A 26,411-nucleotide genomic window follows, 5' to 3' on the forward strand; every position below is an offset into this window, starting at 1 on the left:
TACCTGGTTTGGCAAACAATTTTTACAGTTAAATTTAACAACAGCTAAAACTTTCACATCAATGGGAAATGCCAGCACTAACTGGAAAACCCAGAGACAGAAGCTGAGCAGCACACTGCCTTGGAGCACCCCTGGCTGCAGGTTCCCTGACCACAGCAGCCTCCTGCCCCTGGGACAGGAGGACTGCTGCTCCTTCACTGGCACAGCAGGAAAGGTGGCAGCAGTTAGTGCTGGGAGCTGTGGGAAGCACAGGGTGTACTTAATAAACAGCACTGGCTTGCAGGGAGGACTCTAGGCAAACTCACCTACACTGAGCTTGGCCAGAGATCTGAGGAGTTACTTTCACTTATATCTCAAGATTTGAAAATGTTCAAGCAGTGTGAGGGGAAAGGAAGCCGACTGAGAAACTGAAAGAGAGTTCAGGACTGCCTTCATCTCGAAATACTGTGGGCTATCAGCTCATTATTGCTGGCAAATAACATGGTATGTGCATCCACGTACACAGACTCCCTGCCCAAGGACGTATAGTTCTTGCTCAGAAAAGATACTGCAAGGGAGTTATGTAAAAAAAATAAAACAGTAAGAAAATGCATACAATGCTTGGAAAAACCAGTTACATACACTAACAGTATACAGATGAGCATTACAGTTACCCAGGATGTTACTTGCTGTTACACCAATGCACAGCACAGTTAATATAACAGTCCAAGAATTAATTTAATACATCCTCCAGATAAAACAACAACAAATGACCTTCTGAATACTATCACAAATGTAGTGGTAACTGTGACCATATCACAACTTCTCTCTGTTGAGTTAAGAAACTTCCAGCTGGATCTGCCACACTGCACGTGTGCTCATCTTACCTGTATAGCCCAGCATACTTGCAGATTAAACCTGCACAGCAATTCCTGTACACACCAGAAAGATGCAGAGTGAACTCCACAGCACAGGCCTTGCCTGCTCCAGGGATGTGCCAACTGCAACCCAGACATTCACAAAATGCAATCTTTGCCACTTCTATAAATTCCTGTGACTGTCCATTTTGCTCAGGGCTTTGAAGCGCAGACCACCTTCACTAAATGCTTCTGTAAGCAGGAAGACACATAATGAACCATCAGCATTCAAACACACTATTCCTCCTATCGATCTTCAGAATTTCATTTTAAACTTCATAGAATTTTTTTTTCCCTGCACTTGTTCCATGCCCATGTCTACTTGGCTCACACTCCTCCATGGGCCAACTCACACTTCATTTTTTCCCTTTGTAAACTTGGATCCCAGTACATTCTCCATTGCCTCTGAAATACTTTTATTTTTTTAATTACTTAAATCTCAAACTTCTACTCTAAAAGAACTGAATTAATTCCCCATCTGCCTTTAAAAATTCAATTGCAACACGAGGGGTTTTCCCCTCCAGTAAGAAACTCAAACAAATAGGGACAAGGAAGAAAGATCAAACTGATGACAGAACTAGGGGGAAAAAAAAACACCCTTACAACAATCAACAGAACAGAGGGGGGAAAAAAAAAAGGAAAAAGAAAAAAAAGGGAGGAAAAAAAAATGAAAAAGTCACTCAGAATACATGACCATGTAAGCATGGGCACTCTTGCAGAAAACCTAGTCAGCAATCCTAAGCCATGGGAAATTTAAATTAGAGCCAGGGTCTACAATAGACAGAGAAATCCACACAGATAAAAGGGGCTGCTAAGGCTGCAGGTATAGTTAGTTAGATACTCTCAGATTTCTGAAAGAACTTTATTAATTTTATTAATTTTTTTTAAATAATCAAGAGATTCGAGTGTATCCACATTACACGGCAAAGAAGATTAAGTTCTTTCTGTAATCAAAATATCCATATGCATGCGCTGTATCTCCCAAACTGTAGGTGGATTCCCACAGCTTATTATAGCTCTGGGGTGCATTCTGTTACAGTAACTCATGCACAAAGCACTCCCGCACATTTAAGCGGTACTTAAGTGCTGGCACACAAAGGGAAGAACTCCCCTGACCTACAGAAACCACCTCAGCGCTCCTAAGGCCCAGTTCTGAGGAGCAAGAGACATGGGCAGGACCAAGCAGGGCTGGCAGGGCACGGGATGCAGCAGGGCAGCCAGCAGACCCAAAACTAGGCTCCAGAGGGCTGTTGTCAGAGGAAAACTGATGTTCACTGAAACTCACCTCCAACTGCCCTGAAGCAGTGGTTCCACCTCCACTGAGAAGATGCTACACTGGGTTGGTGCTGGCACTCCAGTCCTGTTCAGGGCCTATGTGTCATTTTAGAACTAAACAAACTTTTTTTTTTGTCATTTTAGAAATAAATGCACATTCATTTATTTTTTTACTGTTTAAAAATATATCGAGGGATTTGAATAACAGCACAGAGAGGAAAACACAGATGTGGTCAGATTTTTGAATATTCTGTAGAAAACTGTGGAGAGGTAAAAGGAAATTAATAGTCATATGCCTCAAAGAAGCCACTCAAAACACTGGTAGCAAACAAAGGACATTTCTCTGAGTACGGCTGATGGAGATAAAAGAATACATCACACTTATACAACACTCCCGTTTCCATTTAGACTCCATTAGCTACAGTTGCTGCTGTTGAACAGAAAACTCCTTGCTGCACTAATTTACAGAGAAATGCAAAAATAATTCTATTTCAAATTCCTTTCTCTTTTTAATTTTAGACTTTTACATTTCCATTCACTGAATGTTCAGCTTCCTTTTAGCATTTTTCTAATATATATATTATATTCCTGTATTCGTGTATATATATATTTTTAAGTCCTCACTGACTTGCACAGACAAAAATGGGTGATTAGAAAGATGTCTATACTCCAAAGATGGAAAGGGATGCTAAAGTGAGAAGGGGAAAAACCCACCCTGGAAATACTAGCTTACACTTTACTTCATGGTCATTATTTCTGGAGGCACAAGGCACTTTCATAACACAAAATTTGATGTAAAATTCCATACCTCAAGTAAAACATTCCTTGGATGCTCATTTCCTTTCCCCACTACTATTGATTGTGAAGCTTAAGAACATCTGCATTTAACCAAGTGCCAGAAGTCAGTCCACCAGATCACATATTCAGACAGACCACCTGACAAACACAACTGAGCAGCATCTTATAACAACCTATAAACTTCAGCTGACTTTTGTACCATCTGTTCTTAGTTTTATAGAAACACTGTATTCAAAACCAATGGAACAAGCAGCACTGCACAAACCTGCCAGGCACAGAATGTTATACAATTAGCTTCTTGGCTCCAAAAGGTGATGCAAGGGGGGGGGAGGCAAAGGATGAGGCATGGGAAGGCAGCTTGTTTTCTGTACCCCTTAGCGGCTGGACACTAATGCTGCAGCTTCAAGAGCTGTCTTTCCAGAAGCCACCAGGAAATAAATACAAAGATTAGGACTGCAGTGATACGCAGGAGAGAAAATACGTTAAAAGGAATATTTTAACGACGAAATGGATGAAAGACTTCCAGCTATGAAAGATTAACATTCTTATCACATATACTCTTTACTGCTAAGTGGAAAAAGGTGTAGGAGGGGAGAGCTCTCCTTCACAGACCTGGGAACTTCCCAGCACTAGAAATGAATTCTACATTTTTAATAATCAGCAGAAATTGTATGCCTTCCCATGGATCCCAATAATTTAAAAATTCAGGAAAATCTTACTTAAGATCTGGATACTCCAGACTACTCACATTTAAAATGCCCAAGGAAGTGGTTAAAGTGCTTTTTGCAAAGCAGATTGGCAGCAGCAGAGTATACCATTCTAAATGCCATACAAGGAAGACGTATGATGAGGAAGAGGGTGCAAGTAATGCCATCAGCCATTGGTTGCTGCCTTTTGATTTGGCCTGGTGCAGTGGTTTGGGTGCCTCATTCACTATCAGACTGGGTGTAACCTCACCACAGAGAAGTGAAATCCAAGCATGGTGGACAGAAATCCCTGCAGCCACACCGAGGTCTTCCCCCTACTCCCCATTATTTCTCTGTACAGAAGAAGAAAGCTAGCACTCACCTTCACATCCCAAGTAATGAAAGGTGGCAGATGTTGCTACATCTGCTGAGAAAACTGCTAATGTATGACAAAGTTGCATTTCACAGAAATAGGGGGACAAATGCAGTGGTAGACAAGCAATAGTAAGAAGTGAAAGGCACACAAAGCCTTTCAAAAAAGAGCAAGAACACAAAGTGAAGAAAAAGCTTTCATCTCTGTTTATCAGGACTGCTTGTGACACTGCTGTGTCATAGCTTTCAAACTATTAAATGAGGACAGACAGGGTGTATGTCCAGGTGCGTTAAGAAACCAGAGCTCATTTTTTCCAGAGAAAGTCCATCTCTCTCTGTTATAGCAGAAAGTGACTGAAGCTAGCAGGCCACAAAGGGAGCAGATTTCTATGAGCAGAAAAGTTATCAAGAAATAATGTTACTTGTTTATGAAGAATATTAAAAATGACAAGGCTGCTAGAAGAGAGCAAGGCAGGCAGGTAAGGAGTAGAGCAGAGCCTCAGCACCTCTGTTTCAGGCACTCAGACAAGACAGCAGACTCCTCCAGTGACAGATACAAGAGGCTGCTCCTACGGTCAGGGAACTGCTCACGGTTCAGTCTGTTTCTATGAAAGGCAAACAGGGCACTGCACATACTGCCACACTGCTACCAGAGGTTTGCCCATTGGCTCGGTCACACATAGTCCTGGGGAGAGGCTGTGCTCCATATCCTGTCCATACTGGTACAGCAGGCTGAAACAGTGATTTATATATCATGTAGTCAGTCAGCTGAAGATTTGATTTTCTTCTTGAGAAACTCTGAACAGAGAGCTGTGCACAAATCTCAGAATGATTCAAATCAATTAGCAAAGATTATCTTTGAGAGGATAATTTACTTACACAATTTTTTTTTTTAAATTTCCTCAAATTGAAGTCTTTTATATTCAAGTTTCAACAATGAAGTCCTTTAGAACTTGAGAGATAAGGCAGTATAAAGCTCAATGTGCAAATTACTGTTTCTTTACGTTAAGAAGAGTTATGGCCCCTCTTTCCTAAAGCTATTTTGATGCTGTTTTGGCTTTTAGTTGCATGCACACATACATACAGAACTTAGTTGCTCTAAACCTCTTGATGCATGGTTATCACTACATGGACTGGAAACAAGAATGGTCAAATGCTCATTAAAATTTCATACACCACTGAAAAATGTGTGACAAAGCTGGAGTTGAGCTCACCACTGTATTTTACACGTCAGGGTTGCATCAGGGCTCAAGATCAGAGCCACGCTGTTCTGGGTTTCCATAGAGTAGATACATCTTTAATTTGGTCAAAATTAGAAAAAGTGCAAGTGTTAAGATGTTCTGCAAAGTACTACAGATGCAGAAAGCAAAAAGCTTAAATGGAATCAAATATGTGTATAAACCAAATCTCATCAGTTCTGCGTGCCTCAAATCTCCAAGCACGTGGGTACTGTAACACATCGTTACGGTGAGGCAAGGCACAAGGAGAGGTTCTCAGGAAGCTAAGAAGTACATTTGAAAATAAAAAAAAATAAGGACAGTTATGATTATGAGCTGCTTGTGTGACTGCCCATGACTTCAAATTCAGGCACCTCAGATAAATATGTACACCTCCTACTTTAAATGAAGCGTTACTAGTTTTGAAGATTATGGCAAGTTAATACAGCACTGGAAAATTCTCCCATTATCTGCTCAGAATGTGGCTTGATTATTGTATATGAAAATACGATCAGGAAACATAGTATTACATTTATTAATAAACAATAGCCAAACCTTGTCCTGATGTTAACCTCACACACTGATCTTTAGGGACCCCCCTCAGTTAGCACACCTCTGATAGAATAGCACAAAGAATGAAGCCCTAAGTTTTAACTTTCAAGTTACTCCTAGCAAGCACAAACATTCTGATAAATTAATTACATTCTGCTGCCCAAAACATATGCAACTATGAAATTCGCTTACAGTCTCAAATGGTGTTTAAACACTTTTCTGTCTTCTGTTTTTCTGGGGGGAGGGAGAACTTTTACTGTTAGCATCAGCAGTTTCAGTACAGAAACCAAGGAAATACACAGAGTAAACTGACTCAAAGAAATGCAACTCCAGGCTATTTGCCTGCACACTAATTATAAGAAAAAAAATACAAAAATACCAGAAAATGTAATAACCATACTATGTGCAAAACAGCACTGCTGTCACAGAAGTCAACACTTGGCCCAAAACATTTGCTCCTCAACAGGTAACTAAAAAAGATAAATACCACAAACTAATTCATTCTGGTTTTGAGCAAAAAAGCAGAACACAAAAATATAAGAAGATGAATGGAATTTAGCAACTTTAAGATAATTCTCAGCAACTGCAGTTTAGAACAATTAAAAAGATTTATAGGGAGAAAAAGTGACATATATTCTGAATACAACGTGTCTGTCTGGGGCTCCAGCATGGTGGTGGTAATACAGAAGGCACTTCTCCCATCTCTGAAGCCTGGGCAACTTTGCAATTGTAAGTTGCAGAAGTAAAGCCCTGAAAGGCATTTTTGTCTCCACAACTTAAGGCAATGAGGCAAAGGAGACAGGTCAGATGGGCAGAAATCTCAACACACAAGAAGAGGAATGACACTGCTTCCTGGATTGTTAAGCACTACTTATTTTCTTGCCCTACAGAACTCTCAGCAAACTCTTTATTGTTAAGCCACTCCTGCCACTGATTCTATATCTTTCATTCCCAACGTTTTTTTTGCTTTTTCTACTTACTTCATTTACAATAATAAACCACTGTTTTCTCTTTTTATCTCATACCATACATGCCATTCACAACTACGAAACATGCAGGAATGTTCACAGCATGCATCACTCTGATATTGCTTCTGAATTTCCACCAGCAAAAACACTGTTTCCACAGCTCCTTAAGAAGTACATACTTACGTATATGACACTACTGAAATAATGATGTTACAAAAGGCTATTTCCATCATTTGTGTCCATCATTGCACACACTCATTTGATTTCTGTTAATCCTTTAAAAACATTAGTGCATTTTACAACACCTTGTTAAAATGCCAGTATTGCTGCAGACAAATCAATTCACACACGGAAGAAAAAACAAGTGATAAATGAAGTACTAACCTTCCCCAATGGGAGTCCCTTCAAGGTTCAACATGATATCTTCATCTTTGTCATCGGCACTGCATCCCAAAAGCATCCAACTCTCAATATGATCACTTTCAGACATGATGCTCTCCTCCTCGTCATCTGAGCTATCATCTATTACCATCACCTCTTGGACAGTGAGAGTTCCAGAACCAGCAGAGCTATGTTTCCCACTAGGGCCTTGCCTTGAAACTTCAGTGTCTGATCCAGCAGGGTACAGAGCATTACATTCAGTGGCTTTGGCATTACTTGCTCCTGAAGATCCTTGGGTATGTTTTTTACCTTTAGCTAAAGAGCTTGTTGACTTTTGTGCTTTGCTTTTGTAAACACTGTCTTCCTCTGGTGTATCAGACAAGACAATGATCTCAGGGTCATCAGAAATCTGACCATCACAGTCAGGTAGTTCAACAATATTCTTGTCTTCAGGTGGTGCCACAGTTACGACCGAACTCTGGTCTGTGAATTCTGCAAGATCAGCTTCTTCAGTCACCTCCAGTGAGCTGATTTCAGCTAAATTTTGGGAATAGTGGACCTGACTGTAGAGATGAAATTCCACCTCGCTATCAACACTTTGCTCAGAGGATGACTCCTCACGGTAAAGTTCATCTTCATATACATCACTCTCCTCAGTGTCTTCACATTCATAAAACATTCTGGAAACCAAATTGTCTATAAGAAACACGAAAGATTGTATCAGTATGCTCATGAACATATGCCTACAAATATCTTTCAAATGATACCTTTGGTCTTCCTGAAACGGCTAAAGTTAGCTGTTGTGCTCTGCACTACACTGAGCAGAGTTTACAGCAACAAAAATTAATGCCGTAAACAATAACAGCAAAAACTAAGCAAGGGTGTGTTTTGCTTCATGTTACCTATTACTTTAACCTACACTACATGTTCCAAAGCTTCTATCCATCCTGGGTTCAAAAACAACATTTCTGAGTGGATCAGAAGACAAGTGAGTTTCAGATCAAGGTTTTGACTGTTCCTCCAGTCAGTATCAGTGCTGTGCACTTTGCAAATCTTGTTACTATGTAATGCCTTACATACACATATTCTCTGGAACTGGAAAGTAACAGCAATATTTTGTAGAGTTAACTTGGTATACTCCAACTTGGTATCTACACTTGGGCTGCAAAGTCACTTGTGCTATCAGTTCACTACTTAATCATAGGACAAGAATTAACTCATGCTGTCACAGTCTGAAGGAGTTCAGGTCAGAAGGCAGTAAAAAAAAGGAACAATAACAGGTAAGCATACAAATCTGTGGCCTTCATACAAACCAGCATGTCAGATGATTCTATCAGAACTTACAAACTGAGTTATAGTGCCTCAAAAAAGCACATGAGAAAGAGGCTGAAGCATCTGTCACATGAGGAGAGACTGTGACAGCTGGGATTGTGCAGCCTGGAAGGCTCAGGATGTCTTGCTGATGTACATAAGCACTGGATGGAGAACTAAAGAAAATGGACCAGGTTCTTCCAAGTAGTGTCCAATAACATGACAAGAGGCAACAGGTACAAAATAAAATACAGAAGATAAAACAGAGGATAAAAGAAGATAAAGATACATAAGAAAAAACCTTTTTGCTGTATTGCCTGGAAAGGTTGTAGAGGGTCTACCATTAATTAAATTCAAAATTTAATGGGACTCTGAACAAAATACACCCAGTTACAACACTCTGACTCAGTGTAGTTAGATTAGATCATCTCTAGAAGTTCCCTCCAACATCACCTACTCTGTGATCCTGAATCAAATGAAAACTATTTCTAGAGCTCACTATATATCCACTGACCAGATAGAAAATTCTAAGGTGTTCTGAAATTACTTTGCCTACTTCATGGGCTGCATAATTTAATTTACATGCACATATCCATAGAAGAGAGGAAAGAAGATACTTTCTCTAAAAAGTGTATCTATTTCTGCACTACAGTTAGTCCTATGGAAGCCGATATGTTTTTCTGGGCATGGAAAACTGCCAGAAACCAGTTTTACAGTTGTAGAAGTGACATGGTTTCCTATTCAGACACATTAAGTATAAGCACTTAGATTTGGGAGTCCTACAGGTAAATAATTTGTATGATTCTGATATTCAAAGAACCCAAAAGCTCTCTCTGTGGCAGCTTTCTGTGAGCATTCCATCAGAGTTCCACCTTGATCATAATAAATTTGTCCTCATCTGTATTCCTGTAACATCAGAAGTCAAGCATCAGAGTCTATGGAAAACACTTCTTTTTACACACACACACACACAAGGCAGAAACATTTAAAACATGACTCCAAAACAGGAAAATCTAATGACTACCATAGAAGGCTTGGGTTGGGAGATATCTTGAAGATCACCTACCCCAACCTCCCTGCCACAGGCTAGACCAGGCTGCCCAGAGCCCTATCCACTCAGGCCTTAATCTCCTCCAGGAATAGACAGTATGCATTTTTCAATCTCACCTGCACAGCTGATGAAGTCAGTTTTACAATCATCCACTTGATCACATCCAAAAAGCATCAGAACCCTACACTCTCATTTTTTTAAGTGGGATCACCCTTTCACACAGGTCCTAACCTGCTCCAGTCCACAGTATGAGAATAAAAGCAGAGCTGGCATTAAGAAGGTAACTTTATAATATTAGTCAACAGTTATGGAAAATGAGGGAAAAAAAAGACTTCCAGCAACCTGGGAAATCAAGGAATCCATCTGAATGGTGAAACTTTCAGCTGAAATTTTAGTGATACTAGAAAATACAGCTTAATTCACTCTTTCCTTGTGCTCCCGTCAGCCACTGCATAACTTCAGTACAGTGGCTAAATAACAACCCAAGTCATACCTGAAAACATGTACCGAAACAAGACTGTGAATCTGAAGAGTCAAAGAACATCCAAGGAGTTTACTACAGACGTGTCATAGTGAAAACAAGGGTAAAAGCAGGCAGCGCCACACTACACTTACTGTGATCCAAACTCTCCAGACTATTGAGACTCAGGAGAGTCGATGGCTCATCCTCCTTTCAGGCCTTTGAAAGTCTGGAACTACGAAAGGCTCTTTGTCTTGCTCAGCATATACGTCAGGCCACTGAAAAATAAGAAACATCAAACATCTAACAAAATAATGTGAAGATACCTATTTCTACCATTCACTTCTGTGAACTCTGGCAACAGCTGTCCTAACACTTACTCAGCATGAGAAATACGTTTCAAGTGTAACCACAGCAAACAAAAACATTGTCCCCAAGAAGGAGAAAAGGAGCTCAACAGAAATATTTGCTGTTTTTCAGATTGACAAAATACAGCAATTTTGTACTTACATTTAGACAGTGAACAATAGTCCAAAGCTTTTCACCTAAAACCTTTTAGTCACCTAAAACATAACAGACTTAGGTGAACACCAGCATAGAGCAGGTAATAGGTAATACAAACCAAATGAAACAAAGACAAAGATAAAGCAAAACACAAGGTAAGTCACTAAGCCTCATGAGAACTCCACTCCTTCACCAACTGGAATCCCATCGCTACCTGAACACGGCACAGAAGTTTCCTCAAAAGCATCTGACTGCCTCTTGGGTAGGCCCTGATAAAGAACTTCAAGCAAAGGGCTAATAACACCAAAAAGAAACACCAAAACCCAAAACATAGCAACCTGAGCTTCTTTAAACCAACCCTGAACCAACCCTCCAGATGGCTAAGCCTAGAAATTGCTGAGGGATAGGGACAGCATTTTCTCAGGAGACTTACAAAGACTGCTTGCCAGCACTTTAGTTCATAAAAATAAAACATTCTCACTTGAAAAAATACAAATGTTGGCAGCTGTACAGCTGCAGTCAGAAATGAGATGCTTATGGTGACTTGCAGGCAAAAAGAGAGAAGTCAGTAAGAGCACCCTCAGCAATGATGAAGTTGCATGTGGGAAGATAACCTCTCAGTCAAAACTTCAAAGGAGTTTGGAATGCTTGGATTTCATATGAACACAGAAGACTCTTCGATTAAGTGCCAGTAAGATGCCAAAGCCAGTCTTTCCCATGCTACTCCTGCTTCATCTCCTTTGTATCTTTCCATCACCTCCTCCTTTACTTCTTCTACTCTTACATCAACTGCTACTTGCAGAGCTCACAAGACAACAACCTCTTTCTGTCTTCTTGTTACCAATTCAATTACCAAGACCTTTTTGAAAACAAACAAATAAATACAATAAAAAAGATTTCATGCTTCAGTGCTGCAAAAATTACTTTTCAAGTAAGTGCACTATTCCCATCACAAATCATCAGTCCAGCACTTTCTTCCATCACTTCTGTATTTCTTTCTTCCATCACTTCTGTATTTCTTTCTTCCATCACTTCTGTATTTCTTTCTTCCATCACTTCTGTATTTCTTTCTTCCATCACTTCTGTATTTCTTTCTTCCATCACTTCTGTATTTCTTTCTTCCATCACTTCTGTATTTCTTTCTTCCATCACTTCTGTATTTCTTTCTTCCATCACTTCTGTATTTCTTTCTTCCATCACTTCTGTATTTCTTTCTTCCATCACTTCTGTATTTCTTTCTTCCATCACTTCTGTATTTCTTTCTTCCATCACTTCTGTATTTCTTTCTTCCATCACTTCTGTATTTCTTTCTTCCATCACTTCTGTATTTCTTTCTTCCATCACTTCTGTATTTCTTTCTTCCATCACTTCTGTATTTCTTTCTTCCATCACTTCTGTATTTCTTTCTTCCATCACTTCTGTATTTCTTTCTTCCATCACTTCTGTATTTCTTTCTTCCATCACTTCTGTATTTCTTTCTTCCATCACTTCTGTATTTCTTTCTTCCATCACTTCTGTATTTCTTTCTTCCATCACTTCTGTATTTCTTTCTTCCATCACTTCTGTATTTCTTTCTTCCATCACTTCTGTATTTCTTTCTTCCATCACTTCTGTATTTCTTTCTTCCATCACTTCTGTATTTCTTTCTTCCATCACTTCTGTATTTCTTTCTTCCATCACTTCTGTATTTCTTTCTTCCATCACTTCTGTATTTCTTTCTTCCATCACTTCTGTATTTCTTTCTTCCATCACTTCTGTATTTCTTTCTTCCATCACTTCTGTATTTCTTTCTTCCATCACTTCTGTATTTCTTTCTTCCATCACTTCTGTATTTCTTTCTTCCATCACTTCTGTATTTCTTTCTTCCATCACTTCTGTATTTCTTTCTTCCATCACTTCTGTATTTCTTTCTTCCATCACTTCTGTATTTCTTTCTTCCATCACTTCTGTATTTCTTTCTTCCATCACTTCTGTATTTCTTTCTTCCATCACTTCTGTATTTCTTTCTTCCATCACTTCTGTATTTCTTTCTTCCATCACTTCTGTATTTCTTTCTTCCATCACTTCTGTATTTCTTTCTTCCATCACTTCTGTATTTCTTTCTTCCATCACTTCTGTATTTCTTTCTTCCATCACTTCTGTATTTCTTTCTTCCATCACTTCTGTATTTCTTTCTTCCATCACTTCTGTATTTCTTTCTTCCATCACTTCTGTATTTCTTTCTTCCATCACTTCTGTATTTCTTTCTTCCATCACTTCTGTATTTCTTTCTTCCATCACTTCTGTATTTCTTTCTTCCATCACTTCTGTATTTCTTTCTTCCATCACTTCTGTATTTCTTTCTTCCATCACTTCTGTATTTCTTTCTTCCATCACTTCTGTATTTCTTTCTTCCATCACTTCTGTATTTCTTTCTTCCATCACTTCTGTATTTCTCTTGCTCTCTGCTTGGCCTTTGCAGTAATATAATACTTGATGACAAAGGCTGTACTGAAAATACAGCAACAAATACATAATTTGATTGATTCTTAAGAAGTAAAGGGAAAACAAATGCTTGTAATCAGTATCTCTGACACAGACTAGGACAACAGAAAAAAAGAATGAAGAAGATATTTGTGGAAATTCTTGGAATTTCTACAAATAATTTGTGGAACTTGAAATTTGTGGAATGAAGAAGATATTGTGGAAAATACCACAAACATGCTAAAATCACAAGTCTCTACCAGAACAGAGATTCAGATATCAGCACAGCAGCAGATAGCAACAATCTTACACAGTTCTGTGCAAAGCAGATTTCTTCTCCAGTTTTCTCTTTAGCCTTATTCATAATACACAAACTGACCAGAACTTCTGACTGTTAAGGTACTACACCTGTACAGCAGACACAAAATTGATGAAGAATTTAAATCTAAAAGCACAGTAAAGTGAAATCCTTCATTTCACTTGCTAGAACTGTTTTTGGGCCCTCCGTCAGAAGAAACACACCTCCTCAATATAAGCAATCAAAATCTTCAATTTTTATAATGTGTAACAAACATCACACCTGTGTTCTTCCTGCATACCCTATGTAGGCTGACGAATGTAAAATAAAATAACACAACAATACAGTTATTATCAGAGCTCTGTGTTGGGAGTCAGCTTTTGTCTTCAGCTGTATCATGTTTCTGTACCATACGTAACGTAGTTCTCATCTGGGTACAAGAGATAACCAGCTGTGCTCAAAGCAGGTAAGAAACAGCTCCGTTTTGACACCCAGGGTGAGAGGTGCATCCTCAGACACACAGCACAGCTCCCTTCAAGGCCACACTGAAAGCACAGCAAAAGTGTCTTTGCACTGAAACACTTCCAAACAGCTGTCTGAACTCCATCCCCACCATTTTTCAGCAAGTAAACCCTGAGAAGGGCCTACAGCACTTACTACCTCGGTTACAAATAGGACATGAAGGACAGTATTCCTCACAAAGTTCCCTCACATTAACACTCACTTCCAGGTAAGTTTGGCCACTAGTTTCTCAAGAGCATGACCAGCACTGTTCTATGCTGATTTGTGTTTGAGAAAATGTTTATTTTCCGTCACTTATTTATATATGCTGCAAATTAATTCAAAGGAAAGAGCAAAACTTCAGAAAAGACTTTTTCTAGCAAAGTCCTTCATCTTCCAGAGACCACAGAAGTACATCTCCTACACCGAAAAACCAATGTACAACAAAACGCAGAGCTTATGCCAGCCCCGGAGAAGGCTTTTCCCTGCTCGCGGCCAATGACCGCACCAACACCTCAAGCCGACCGCCGCGCCCGTCCTCAGCCGGGAACAGGCCTTGAACAGTGCCAGAGCGCAGGGACCGCGCACGGCACGGCATGGGAAGGGGGCTCGGCTCAACGCGGGCAGAGCGGTACAGCCCGGGCCGCACCAGCACCTTCACTCCGCAGAACGCACGGAGCGCTGCGCTCTTAAAGGCACCGCCGGGAGAGCCGTCCCACCCCACGCCGAGGAATAACGCGAGGCCCGCGCTCTGCGGGACGCGCCCGGGACGGGAGCACCGCGGCAGAGGGACGGCACCGGGCGGACGAGCCGGGCCCAGCGGCACAGGTACCGGCAGAAAGCGGCCGCGAGGAGTGGCCCCGAGGTCAGCGGGCGGTGGGCCGGGAGGGCGCCCAGCTGGGCCGGGCCGGGCCGGGGGGAGGCGGCTGGAGAGGGGGAGGGTGGCGCTGGCGCCGCTCACGTACTCACTGCTGGCCGCACCGGGACACGCCGAGCCGGAAGTGGCTGCCTCCGGCCCGCCCCCGTGGAACACGTGTTTCCGTCCCCGCCCCGGCCCTGCGCCGGTTGGGTACCGGGGTTGGGATGGCGGCGGCGGTGGGCTCGTGTTTCCTCCCGAGGTCAGGACCTGAGGGAATGGCGCGGGGCTGCGACAGGGGAGGGTTGGGGAGGGGGGATGGGACACCTCTCAGACGTAGATGTGGGTTTGGGTGCCGCTGTGGGGCTTGGTCTCGGCGGTCCTTCCATCTGGGATGCCCTGCGGATCTGACATGAGAAGTCACCTGGGTGAGACGGGAGCCCAGGGAACATCGGGGCCTGCTGCTGTCAGAGGCACAGATCGGGCACCTGCTGAGGATCGCCGAGGACGCGACTGAGCTAGCTGCGTCAGTCCTGAACAGTGCTGGGTTTGGAGGGCGTGGAGGACTCGGCCTCTCTCTAACGCAGGACATTTTGGAGGAGAAGAGAGCTGTCACAGCACAAATGATGGAAACAGACAACCTTTTCCATGGAAGGGGCTTGCTGGGTGGAAGCTCTTTGATGGTGCACAGCTTGCAGATGCTAGCATCCTAAGGGTATTAAAACATCTACATCATCCTCTCTCTATAGTTCTACCTCCAGTGATCAGCATTTTAAGGGATATTTTCATGGCCTGAGTGTCTCTCTCACTGGGAATATAAGGAACTGGCACCTCCCAGTGCATAACAGCTGCCTGTTTCCTGATTATCTGTATAGGAGTTTTTTCTCTTCTTACTCTAATCTTCTTGCAGAGAGAGCAAGTGCTTGGGTTTCTTTATTTTGCTGTATTTGAAATTTAGAATTAACTTCTTCCACCCTGAGGAGATACAGCAAGCACTGGACATTATCAAGACTTACATGCATGAGGAATTGTAAGGAATTGCCTGAAATGAGAATGTTCAATTGAAGCTCGTCTCATCAATTAATACTTCTGAATATGATAATTTCACCAAAAGTAAACATTCTGTGAGCTGAATTTCTTTACCAGATGGTTTTACCTGAATAAAGATTTATCCTGTGCATCTTATTAGAGATAAAAATGTAAAGGAGCTTAAACTTCAACACATGAGGTAAAAGTTCCCTCTGATCAAGAGCATATTCCAGGAACCAAATCAACATTACTTACAGAAATTGTTGGTTGTTATGTTTTTTGTTTGTTTGTTTGCTTGCTTTGTTTTAAATATATTTATTTATTTATTGTGTTTTGATTTCTAATTCAAATACTTAAGAAAGATAGGAAGACAAATCGTTTTCACAAAACCACTAATTCTTCAGTGCAGTGCACTTTAAGGTAACTTTGTTTCTCCTTAACCTCTTGTAAACAGCTCTCTTTAGGAAAGGGAAAATTTAGTTTTCAGATATTCTACCATTATTGCTTACAGCTTTTGGTTGAACTATTTCCATGGAAGTCTCAGTGCTTTTAATCAGAACTGTTCCTCTCTTGGTGCACTGCTGTAGGTGGCCTTTCACTGCAAGGGTATGCTGTGCAAAGCAGACCTCAGTAGCTGGCACCTTTAGCTGTTATTTAAAAATGGGATAACTGCAAAACCCATCAAAGGTATGGCATAGGTCAAAGCAGAAGCCTCGGAGACAAGCAGAGAGTCAGCAGCCAAGCAAAGGAAGAGACAAGCAGCTTTGTGTCCTGTGAAAATAACCCCCACTGCCCTGCAAGCACTGTGCAGCACATACTTGGGTGGAAGACAAGAGCAGGGAATAGTCTGGAAACATACACGTCTCCTAAAAGTAGGAGGCCCAGAAGTGCTGAAAGAGATAAAAAATAAAACATGCTTACCTCCCGAGAGAGCTTCCTTTCTTTCACATGACCAGCAAGCCTTGCAGCCAGTACTCCAGACTGCCAGCATCAACCCTGCTGCCCATAATTGCAGCTGGGGCAGGATGTGACTGCCAAGGATAAGCTGCTGTGAGCACATCATGGTGCAGCATTATTTGTGGATGGAGGGTGGAGGGGTTAAACTAGTACATGCTGCTAGGGAGGACCAGTCTTGCTTGAGTTTAAACCAGTCTGATTTATCATTCTTATTAACGTTGTCACCACGCAATTTCTAATTCTTCCATCTACATGTGTGTATGTACATTTAATGGGAACTGTTCTGTCATACCCAGAAAGGCTAGCTGACTCTGGGTGGTACCAGGTGTCTGTTTTCACAGGTATCTGCCTTGGCAGCTCAAGGTAACATGCCTCTTTTGCTGACCACAAGAGATCTTTCCCTTAGGGCCTGCCAGGCCTAACAGCCCCTGTGGCACTAGGCATGGTGCTGAGCATGCTTTCCCAGTGGGCGCACAAGGGACAGCCCAGAACTTTCACTTTCCATTTCTGTAAGCCTTTATACAGGGACTTTCCTAATACTTGTACCACATTTTCAACATTACTTGCATGTAATTGCAGCCTGCATTTTGAGCCTAGGAACATTAGCACAGCCATATATGTGTTGGCTGGAAAAGTCTATCTTGAAGGGCAAAATGATCCAGTTCTCTCATCCCCTCAGCTTTGGGCCAGGTAAAGAAGAAAAGTGAACAACCTCCCAAGTATGAAGGTTTTCTTTCCTAGCTGCATGTAGGCAGATCCTAGAAATAGAACTGCGGCACCAGATATATGCAGCAGATAATTTCCAATAATCTAATCATGATGCCTTTCAGAATAGTATTTTTTCTGCCTCTGCTTATTACAAAAACCCTCTCAAACATATCCAAAATTAATTGTTGTAAAATGATTGTAAGACACTGTGAAACATTGCCAAATGTTACTTTTAATATGGCAAGAGGATGATATTGGGTTGTAATACAATAGGCAATCACTGAGGCTTTAAGGAACACTGATGGACGTTCCTGCCTTGAGGCTGTTGACCCTGGTTCCTTTCCCCAGGCTTAGTCTTGACGTCCTGGCCCAGACTTATTTAACATGTTTGTGACACTGTTGCAATGGACACTTGGCAGTAACGGTGTGTCTTCTATTGCTCTGGTTTCCGTCAGTGTAGATGGGTATGTGGAAAACGGTACAAACTTTTCCCTCAGATAAATGCCAGTAGCATTCAGAGCCCCAGTCTGTGAGAGTCATTCCCAGCACTTGCAGCACAGCTTTTTCTAGTTCAGCAAATTATGTGTGCAGGTGAGGTCATCAGGAGCCAGAATGACTTTTTCTGAGCCTGCCTGAAGAAGAGCACTGAAGCACAGTAGTTTGTGTAGCACTAGATTTCTAACTTTGCCTTCATATGGCATAAGAAAAGTAAGGTCATTTGTTTGCCTTCATATCTTTTACTTCTCCTTGAAGGAACAGCCCTCATCAGAGCTTGTAGGTCATACTATCCAAACTGCCTACATCCTGGGAGGGGAAGAGCCATAGGTCCATTGTACAGATGCATGCAGGCTTGTGTTGCTGCTGCAGAGCAGATTGAGTTGCCTGCATTAAATGCAAGGGGATTTACATGTGATGCTCAGGCACTGGCAATTTTGCACATGCACCCTTTCACACTTTGAGTCCTGCATGGGCCTTTGCTCAGCAGTGCAGCTTCTCTGAATGGATGATGAACTGCACCTGTCTTGCATCTGGACTCAGTCCAAAGCTTTCACATCCTCTGAGCACTTCCCATGTGATATGCACTGATTTGCACAGTAGGTGGGAGGCCCTGAGCACGGAAACTCAGGCTCCAACACTCAAGACAACTAGAAAAAGAGGGCTGGCAGCCCCTTTTTATCTGGTTGCTGTTGTTGTGAGACCTCTGTGCACCATGTTCTGCTGGGTTTTGCTTCCTGCAGGGAGAACATCCCCTTTTCTTCCTCTTCCAGAACCCACAGCTCACAGCATTCCAAGATTCTAAAGGTAGATGGGAACATTCAGAGATGTTGCAGAGGAGAATTTGCAACATCTCCAACTGCTTGGAGACACTTCAATTTCCCGAGTTTTCCCTGAGACTGCAGAAGACTAGCTGTTATTACCCAACAAGCTTTAAGCATTCTAAAAGAAGGAAAAATAGGTTTCCCACATGCGTAAACTGGCAATACGCAGTCCGAATGCCAGTAGGTGGCACCCAAGAATGTGCAGCTCTGTTGGTAGACTTTGTGCAAGCCTTGCTGCTTGCTGTCTGCAGCAACTCTGTGCTGTCAGCCTCTGCTCTCCCTGCGGCCACAAGGAAACCTGCAGGACTCTGCTCCGGGGCAAAGAGCTGCTGAACACACCCCCCAGCAAGGAAACACTTGTTTCTTTTGGCTCTTTTTTAAAATGTATGATTTCAACTGCCGCAGGAAACAGTGTGGAGGAATCCAGAACTATACTCAGTGATTATATTTGTTATTAAGTTGTCTGTGCTGGGATGCTGCTTTCTGTTGCACGTAGCTTCACTGGACATCAGTCCTGTGCAGTGAAATGGCCCCAAGAGCTGCTGCTGCTTCCTAAGAGGCTCTGTTCAGAATGTACAGCTAGAAAGAGCTGGCCTGTCTGAGAGCATTGCTGGGGTATAACACGAGCATTGTCCACGTTACTGGTCTTTACTGCCATGTTTCTTACATCTCAGAAAAGTGTGAGAAAGCATCTTAAGAGTGTGAGCCTCCAAGGAAGTCAGACTAAGCGTGCATAGCTGACCGTGCCCCAGTTTCAAGATCTTAGTTTTGCAGTCTCTGTGAAATGCTATTTGTACTTAGACTTGTGTAAGAAGGTGGGTTGTGTTTGTGTCTGATTTCCTGTGCTGAGCAATGCTGTCAGTGGCAGACGTACTGCCCTCATCCAGCAGCTGTAAGCAGAGATTGCTTTTGTGTGATAGGTAGGCTGAGGGTTCCGTTGTTGTTCGTCCTGGTCTGGCAGAATGCTCACGGCTGAGGGGATGAGGCAGTTCTGCCCCTCGAGGTGTGAAGGCAGAGCTGCTCCTGCCACAGGAGCACACGTTTGGGCACAGGGTGGACGGCCTTTCACAGGACACGGTGGGCGTAGGGCTGCAGAGAAGCTGCGTTTGTCCAGGGAACACTGGGCAGGGGACTAGGAGAGCAAGAAAGAGAAAGCAGATGAGCCACTAACAAATAAACGAAGTGGCAGCTGTCTCCTACTGTGAGCACCAGTTTGCTGCACTCACCAGCTGAAGAGCTCCGCCCAGAAACATCACTTCCAGAAAACTTTGCACTGAAACGGGGGAAAAGCCGTCAGAGGAGCGCGGGCAGACCTCGAGGCACTTTCCTGCCGAGTCCCAGCGGGGAAACCGCCCGGACAGCCCGGCTTTAACCCGGGCCGCGGCCCATCCTCACCTTATGTGAGCGCCACAGGAACGGGAGCACTCAGAAGTTAATTAAATTCCCACCCACCACCTGGGCCCGCTCCTCCTCCTCCCACTGCTCTGCTTTGCCACTTCAACAGAACAGCGGGAGAGGGGTGGGAGCGTAATTACGGAGCTCCATGGAGCCAGCTCCGCGGCGCCTCGCGGCTTCTTAGTTACAGCTTCGGCTGCACCGCTCCGTGTGCGGACAGCGGGGCGAGGGGGAGCGGGGCCGCGGACGAGGGGCGGGCAGCAGCAGCCGCCTGTAGGGCGGCCCCAGGGAGAAGCCCAGGCGGGGGGATGGAGGGGCTGGGGAGAGGGGGCCGCGGTGAACGGCAGCGGAGTAAAGGGGAGAAGAAGTGCTGGCGGAGGGCAGAGCGCGGTTTGCCAGCTGAACGGTGAGAAGCAGGCTGGGCACCAAGGGATGCTGAGCGCTGACGTGGCCCTGCACGCCCTGCTCCCCACGGTGCCGCATACCGGCTCCTCATTCCTTCTCGGGCAGTGCTTAGGCTCCAAAACTGAGTGGACGTCCCTCAGTGCGGTTGTGTAGAGGGTGAGTTGTGGAGGACAGAACTGCTTTCCCAGTATATCAAAACTTCTCCGAGAAAACATTTCCTTTTCCAAATCACCCTAATTTTCTCACTGAGTGGGCAAAATAATTGCAGTGGTGTCCTGCCTATCTCCCAGTTCAGGCAAATAAGAACCTTTAGCGTTTTCACGTGAAAACCAACAACAACAAAAAAATCCCTTCTGTAAAGAGCCAACGCCCTTGCTGTGAGGATAGACAGACCATGCCAGCCAGGAGATGATGCCCGTTGGCTCCGCTTGTCCTTGAGCAACCATCCTCTGGAAAACAGCATTTCTGCTGCCCCCTGCTGCAAGGGTCCCATGCCCAGGGGAACGCTTACCTTTCAGACCCTAAAGATCTGCAAAAGCAAGTCATTCAAAAGAATGTGAGGGGGTGAAGTCAGAGCATGTCTCCAGTATAAAACCGTTTTGAATTTACCTGCAGCTTCTGAAATGAGTAGAATTGTGAATTTCCTCTTCTCATAGAAGGGAATGGACAGTTCAGAGTAGGTAGGACTTTGCTTGAAGTCTTGGTGCCGCTCTGTCAATAGTTAACTCTGACTTCATGATTTCCATTTTATTTCGGCAGCTCCTAGTCACTGTTTCTCTCTCTCTCCTTTTCTTTTTTTTCTCCTGGAAAATTTCCCTTAAGGAACCACCAGTGATGACCCATGAGACAGTGTGTGAATGCTTTGCATTCTGCAATGCTTTGACATTTGGCATTCCTATGGCGTTATCCCCCATCAACGCAGAATAAGTTGTCAGAGCATGAAATTGGTATTTTTACATATTCTTAACGTACAGATGTCATCTGAAAGCCATGCACAAGCATTATGATTAAATTCTCTGTTTCATTCTCTGCCTATGAACAGATCTGTTTGGAAGATTTATTTCCTTTTGGGGGGCTATAGAGAAAAGACATAGCCTTAAAAAGTGGCAATTCTACCTAATATCACTCTCAAAAGGTGAAAGCTAAGTTTAAGACATTGTGCACTGACTGCAATGTAGACTCATAAATGCAGAGCAATAGTATTCAATTTTTAGCACCTGTGTTCCTGGCATGGTAGCAAGAAGTGAACAAGTACCAGATGGGATATAATCAGTGACTCAGTTTCTTGTGCCAAATATATCAACATGTTCCAAATCAAATCTGCTCAGAGTGTACAAGTTTGTTATTCTATGTTAATTACCATCTAAGAATGGCAGACTCTTACGGGAGGATTAGTATGGCTAAACATAATGTACATGGAGAAAGAAGAGGAAGGGCATGAGAAAGCATCCGTGTGGGACCTCACACAGCTTCATTTTGTTTGTTTGATACAGAAGGATGAGGACCTTTTCAAAGCTACCTATTTGGAGGCAGATCTGATGCCCTACCTTTGCTGTCTGCCCCTGTCTGAGGGAGCTATGCTGTGATGGAAACAAAGGTTGGTGCACAGTGATACCAGAGGCTGTGCAGTTTCCATCACTGGAATTTTGCAGATCAAGCTGCAAGCATTCTTCTCTGACCTCATAGCTGACCCTGCTGTGGGCAGGTTAGACTGGAGACTTCCCAAGGTCCCTTCCAGCCTGTATTGGCCTGTGGTCCTGTTTTCTCATAGGCAGAAGCTAAAACAAGAGGTTGTTCAGCTCTGACATAATAGTTCTTTCTGCTCAAATTCTTCACAGATTTTGTCCAAAGGGTTCTTGGCACTGCTAAGCACTTCATCCTGGAGCTGCTGTTTACCATGCTTATTTAGATGCTTGTCTGGAGTCCATGAACTTCTGCTGGATTACCCTTAAAAATGAATTATGCAAAGCCATAATCAACCATTCCACATCCCTTCCCTGTCTTACTCACCATCCTCCCAGTAGCTATTGCTCCATTGGGCAGTTCCAGTTAAACATGGTAGAGTGGTGAGAAACCTGAAAGGAAATGGAGTCACAGACATTTTAGGAAAACCAGCATGCTTGTAGAGATGGGAGAATTAGATCTGTGTCCTCACAAATGACGGGGCTCCCTGATGAGCTTGGCAAGAATCTATGTGGCCACCTGACTTGGATGTGGGCTGGAAACAGCTGCACTACAAGTAATCCCTTGCTTAGTGATGGCTAGAGGGGGTGAACATGGCTTGGGAGTGCTGTCAGAGGAAGCTGGGGACACAGAAGATGTGAAAGTGTAAGTAAGAGGGTGGGGGAATTTGAGAGGAAAACTCCTCCTCTTTGTCAATAAAGTCAGAAAAAAATGTAAGAAGGAAACTGGGCATATTGTGGGGAAAGAGGCAGATAAGGATATAGCAAAAATAAAAACAAAAGTTGTAGACTTCATTTGGTTCCATTAGTTATTGGAAAAATTGCTAGTTGATGATACCCTTATTCAAAATTGAAAAGGATGAAAAAACATGATGACAGTTTGGTTTTAAGCACAGATCGTAGTCTTGAAGACTGTTCAAGAGCAAATTTAGAAAGCTGTAGACTCAGTAAAAGTGAGTGCTAGAAAACTCCTGAGGCTGCTCTGTGATTATGATGTTGCTGCATGTTGTGTTCTGAAATCTTCATTTTTCAATCAAATGGCTAATAACAGGCCACATAGCTGCTCCTTGGCCACATGGTCCATGTGAAAGACCTATTTCACAGGCCCTATCCTCCCATTACAGGGAAGTCTACCATTGTCTTCTGGGCAGATGAACAAGCACCCTCCATCCAAATGCACGTCCACAACTCACAGGAATATAGAGCCTATGCATCCAGGAGAACCTGTGATTCTACAGACACGGGTTGAGCAGAGACTTGTAAGGAAATTTTTGTGGAAGACTGCAAAGGATTTGCCCCAGAGACACCATTTTGTCTCTCTCCCCTCCCCTTCTGCTCAGACTCCTGTCTGAGTGTTGGTCTGGCTAGGAAATGCAGCAGCCAGTTGTTCAGCCAAGCCACTGTCATCAAGTCCATGGAATGCACCAGAACACATCAAGGCAGTGGAGCCTTTACACAGACACTGGGCCTCCAGTGGCATGTACCAATAAAAGTGATGGGAGCAGATGAAATTAATCTGCTTGCAGTACCTCAATTCTGTACCTCTTACTTCTGTTGTAGTGGGCAAAACAGGTGGTAGGTGGATGTTTGGACTAGATGACCTTAGAGGTCTTTTACAACCTTAATGATTCTGCAAGTCTATGTGTTTTCTTCCAGTGCTTTCCAGAAGGCTGAGGATCTTCTTCACTGGGCCCAGGAACAGATGTAAATTTAAGCATGGATTATTTTGCCTGTGACAAAAGGACATGCTGAACCTTTGGTCATGGTTTGTCGTTGCTGGGGTCTCAGAGACCTGTGGCCAACAGGGTAGTCCACTCAGATACATACATGATGTCATCAGAAGCAGGCCAGCAGAGGAGAAAATAACCCATGAAGTTAGTGTAAGAGGACATGGCAGAGCTAAGGGACAACTTCCATTGACTGAAGGAAACAACCAGGAGTAAGAAGTTAATCCTGATAGGGAGAAATCTGTCGCGGTACTCTGCAGGATTTCTCTTACTTCATTAAGCTCTGACATCTCAGAGGGCAAATCCACATTGTTACATTGTCACTTCTGCCTGAAAATATGTGTGCCAGCGCTTAGTGTAAGCTTATTTTTCCTTCTTATTTTGTGAGTGTAATTGTGCAATAAATCGAGTGGAGGGCTTTTATTTACTTGTTAGCAGCCAGCGAGTGTCAGGTCCTATCTTCAAACAAAGGTATCACAGCAAATTCAGAACAGAGTCAGTCTGAGCCTGGAGAAGATGTGATCCAAGCTCTGTAGCCCTAGTACACTGTCCTGCAGTGGTGTGGCCATGGCAGCAGCATGGCAGCAGCACAGCCCCTGGCTTCCCCTCTCGGTAGCACCCACTGAAGGAGCCTGTCTGCCTAGGGAGACTGAGCACTGCCTGTTCCCAGCACAGCCTCCAGCTCTGTTCTCACTCAGTTGACCAAGCAATCTCTGCACCTCTCTACTGGAGATTTGTCATCGTGTTTGCCTCTTTCCCACTCCGTGAACAGCATCGCTAGAGATGTTACATGCACTTTTGGTAACTGGGAGAACTGCTGTGAGTTCACTTGCCAGAGCATGCATCCAGGAAAAGCTGTCCTCTTGTGCATACACCAGGTAGACACACTTTGCATCTAGCAGAGCATCTTTCCTTCCTCCCATGTGTGATGATTACCAGTGATATCAGGCACCTTCTTAGCAGGTGCTGTTGCTGCTTCTGCAGCAGGGCAAACTGTCATCTGTTCCCTTGCCCACGTGGGGTGCTGGAATGTGGTGCTGGATGCTGCTAGTGCGTGTTTTGCAGGAGTGACTTGGAGCCTGCTGCGTGACTCTGGCATTGCACCACACTCCCCAGCTGCAAAAGCCACGCAGGAGAGCAAAGGGCAGGTACGAGAGCAGAGGTAGACAGAGAGACGTCTGTCCCATGTAAGGCTACAGGCGAGATAATTTGTGTGCGCCCCGTGGGTTATGGGAGAGACAGAGGTCCCCCACCGACACCTAATCAAAGCACAGTGCTCACCTGCTGGATGTGTCATTCCCGAGCAGAGGCTGCTGCAGGAGCGCAGCGTGCCGAGGCGGAGTCCCAGAGGAGACCGGAGGCTCTGCTACGGCAGAGAGCTGCAAGCACCTGAGAACAGCAGTCCTGCAGGCAGAGACCTCCCGGTGTCATCGTGGCCGCTGAGGCCTCATTATCTTTACCCCCTCCCCCTTAACAGCTGAACGGCGGGCCGTTTCAGACAAGCAGAGAGGCGCGGGTCCGTCAATACTCCTTTCTGGTTTCCGAGAGCAGGGTACTAGAGGGGTCGGGCTGGGCGCAGGAGATGTGCAGAGCCATGGCACTGCTCCTGGAAGCCCCTCTGCGGAGGAGGGATCCGAGCTGCGGGGAGCTGCCAGCCCCACTGCCCCCAGGCAGCGCTCGGACCTCGTGGGTCTTCTCTCCCAGCGCTGGGGCTGCGCCGGGAGCAGCGCGACGTCCTCTCGGTGCCTTCCCCGAGCGCCGTGTCCGCGTCACACCCTGCCGGGCACGGCCAGCACGGCCGGACGGGGTGAAACAGCCCCGCTCCGAGGTGCACCTCGTGCGGATGTGACAACAGAAACGTCTGCGAACAGCTCTGCGGAAACTTCAGTCGTGGGTCGCCCCGCAGCCCGGCGTCTCTCCTTTGCTTTTACCCTCGCTAGGAGCTGTGGGGCGGACGCTGTGCCCTGGCAGCGCCCGGCCGCGCCGGCTGAGCCGCATCCCCGCTCCCCCCAAAACGTCGCCCGCACGGAGCAGCTCTGCTCGGCCGAATCGTTTCTCCCCGCAGGGCCGGTGCGCTGCCCGCGCGCTGCGAGCCTCCAGGAGCAGCAGCGGGGTAACACGCGGAGCGAGGGCAGGGCGGTGGAGAGGAACGCCGATGGGAAACGCACCGAGGAACGTCCGCTCCCTCCAGCAGAAGGGCGGTGGTGGCTTTCTGTAGATGAACCCACTGCTGCTGGGTGCCCTTCGTCCCCACGTGCTGGGGCTGGCTGCCTGTCGACGAGGCACCTCACATCGTAAGGAATGCAGCGGTTCTGGGGTTCCTGCCCAACTGTCAGGAACGTCCAAATTGAGATGATCCACCCAGCACTACTTCCTCTGAGAGGCAAAAGCCAGGGAACAGGGGAACTCCTTCTGAGGATGGCCTGCTCAGAGCAGTTGAAATGGACCCACTGAGCTTATGAAAATGACACATGCAGGGCTGAGAGAGGAAGGAAGCTGCAACTGTTGCCAAACATAGATGGAAATCCCGCTCTGAGCACCAGTGGCCCATTGCTGCTGCTCACACATGAATGAGCAGTGCACAGCATCCTGAGGCACAC

At 44.4% G+C, this 26,411-nt stretch overlaps 1 protein-coding gene across 1 annotated transcript in view; it reads right to left on the minus strand.

Moving 5' to 3' along the window:
* The window catches only part of ZCCHC7 (zinc finger CCHC-type containing 7), a 106,247-nt gene extending 91,506 nt beyond the window's left edge, over positions 1-14,741 (minus strand). Inside the window, exons 1-3 of the mRNA XM_065740637.1 lie at positions 14,699-14,741; positions 10,123-10,245; positions 7,149-7,841 (exon numbers count right to left, since the gene is read on the minus strand). Of these exons, the coding sequence (XP_065596709.1) occupies positions 7,149-7,824 (676 nt within the window). The 5' untranslated portion in view covers positions 7,825-7,841; positions 10,123-10,245; positions 14,699-14,741. The remainder of the gene's footprint in view (positions 1-7,148; positions 7,842-10,122; positions 10,246-14,698) is intronic.
* Positions 14,742-26,411: the final 11,670 nt, after the last annotated feature.

The sequence above is a fragment of the Cyrtonyx montezumae genome, unplaced genomic scaffold (assembly GCF_038088225.1).
Source record: "Cyrtonyx montezumae isolate F1298 unplaced genomic scaffold, pur_monq_1.0 scaffold_29, whole genome shotgun sequence".
In the NCBI taxonomy this organism is placed as follows: domain Eukaryota; kingdom Metazoa; phylum Chordata; class Aves; order Galliformes; family Odontophoridae; genus Cyrtonyx; species Cyrtonyx montezumae.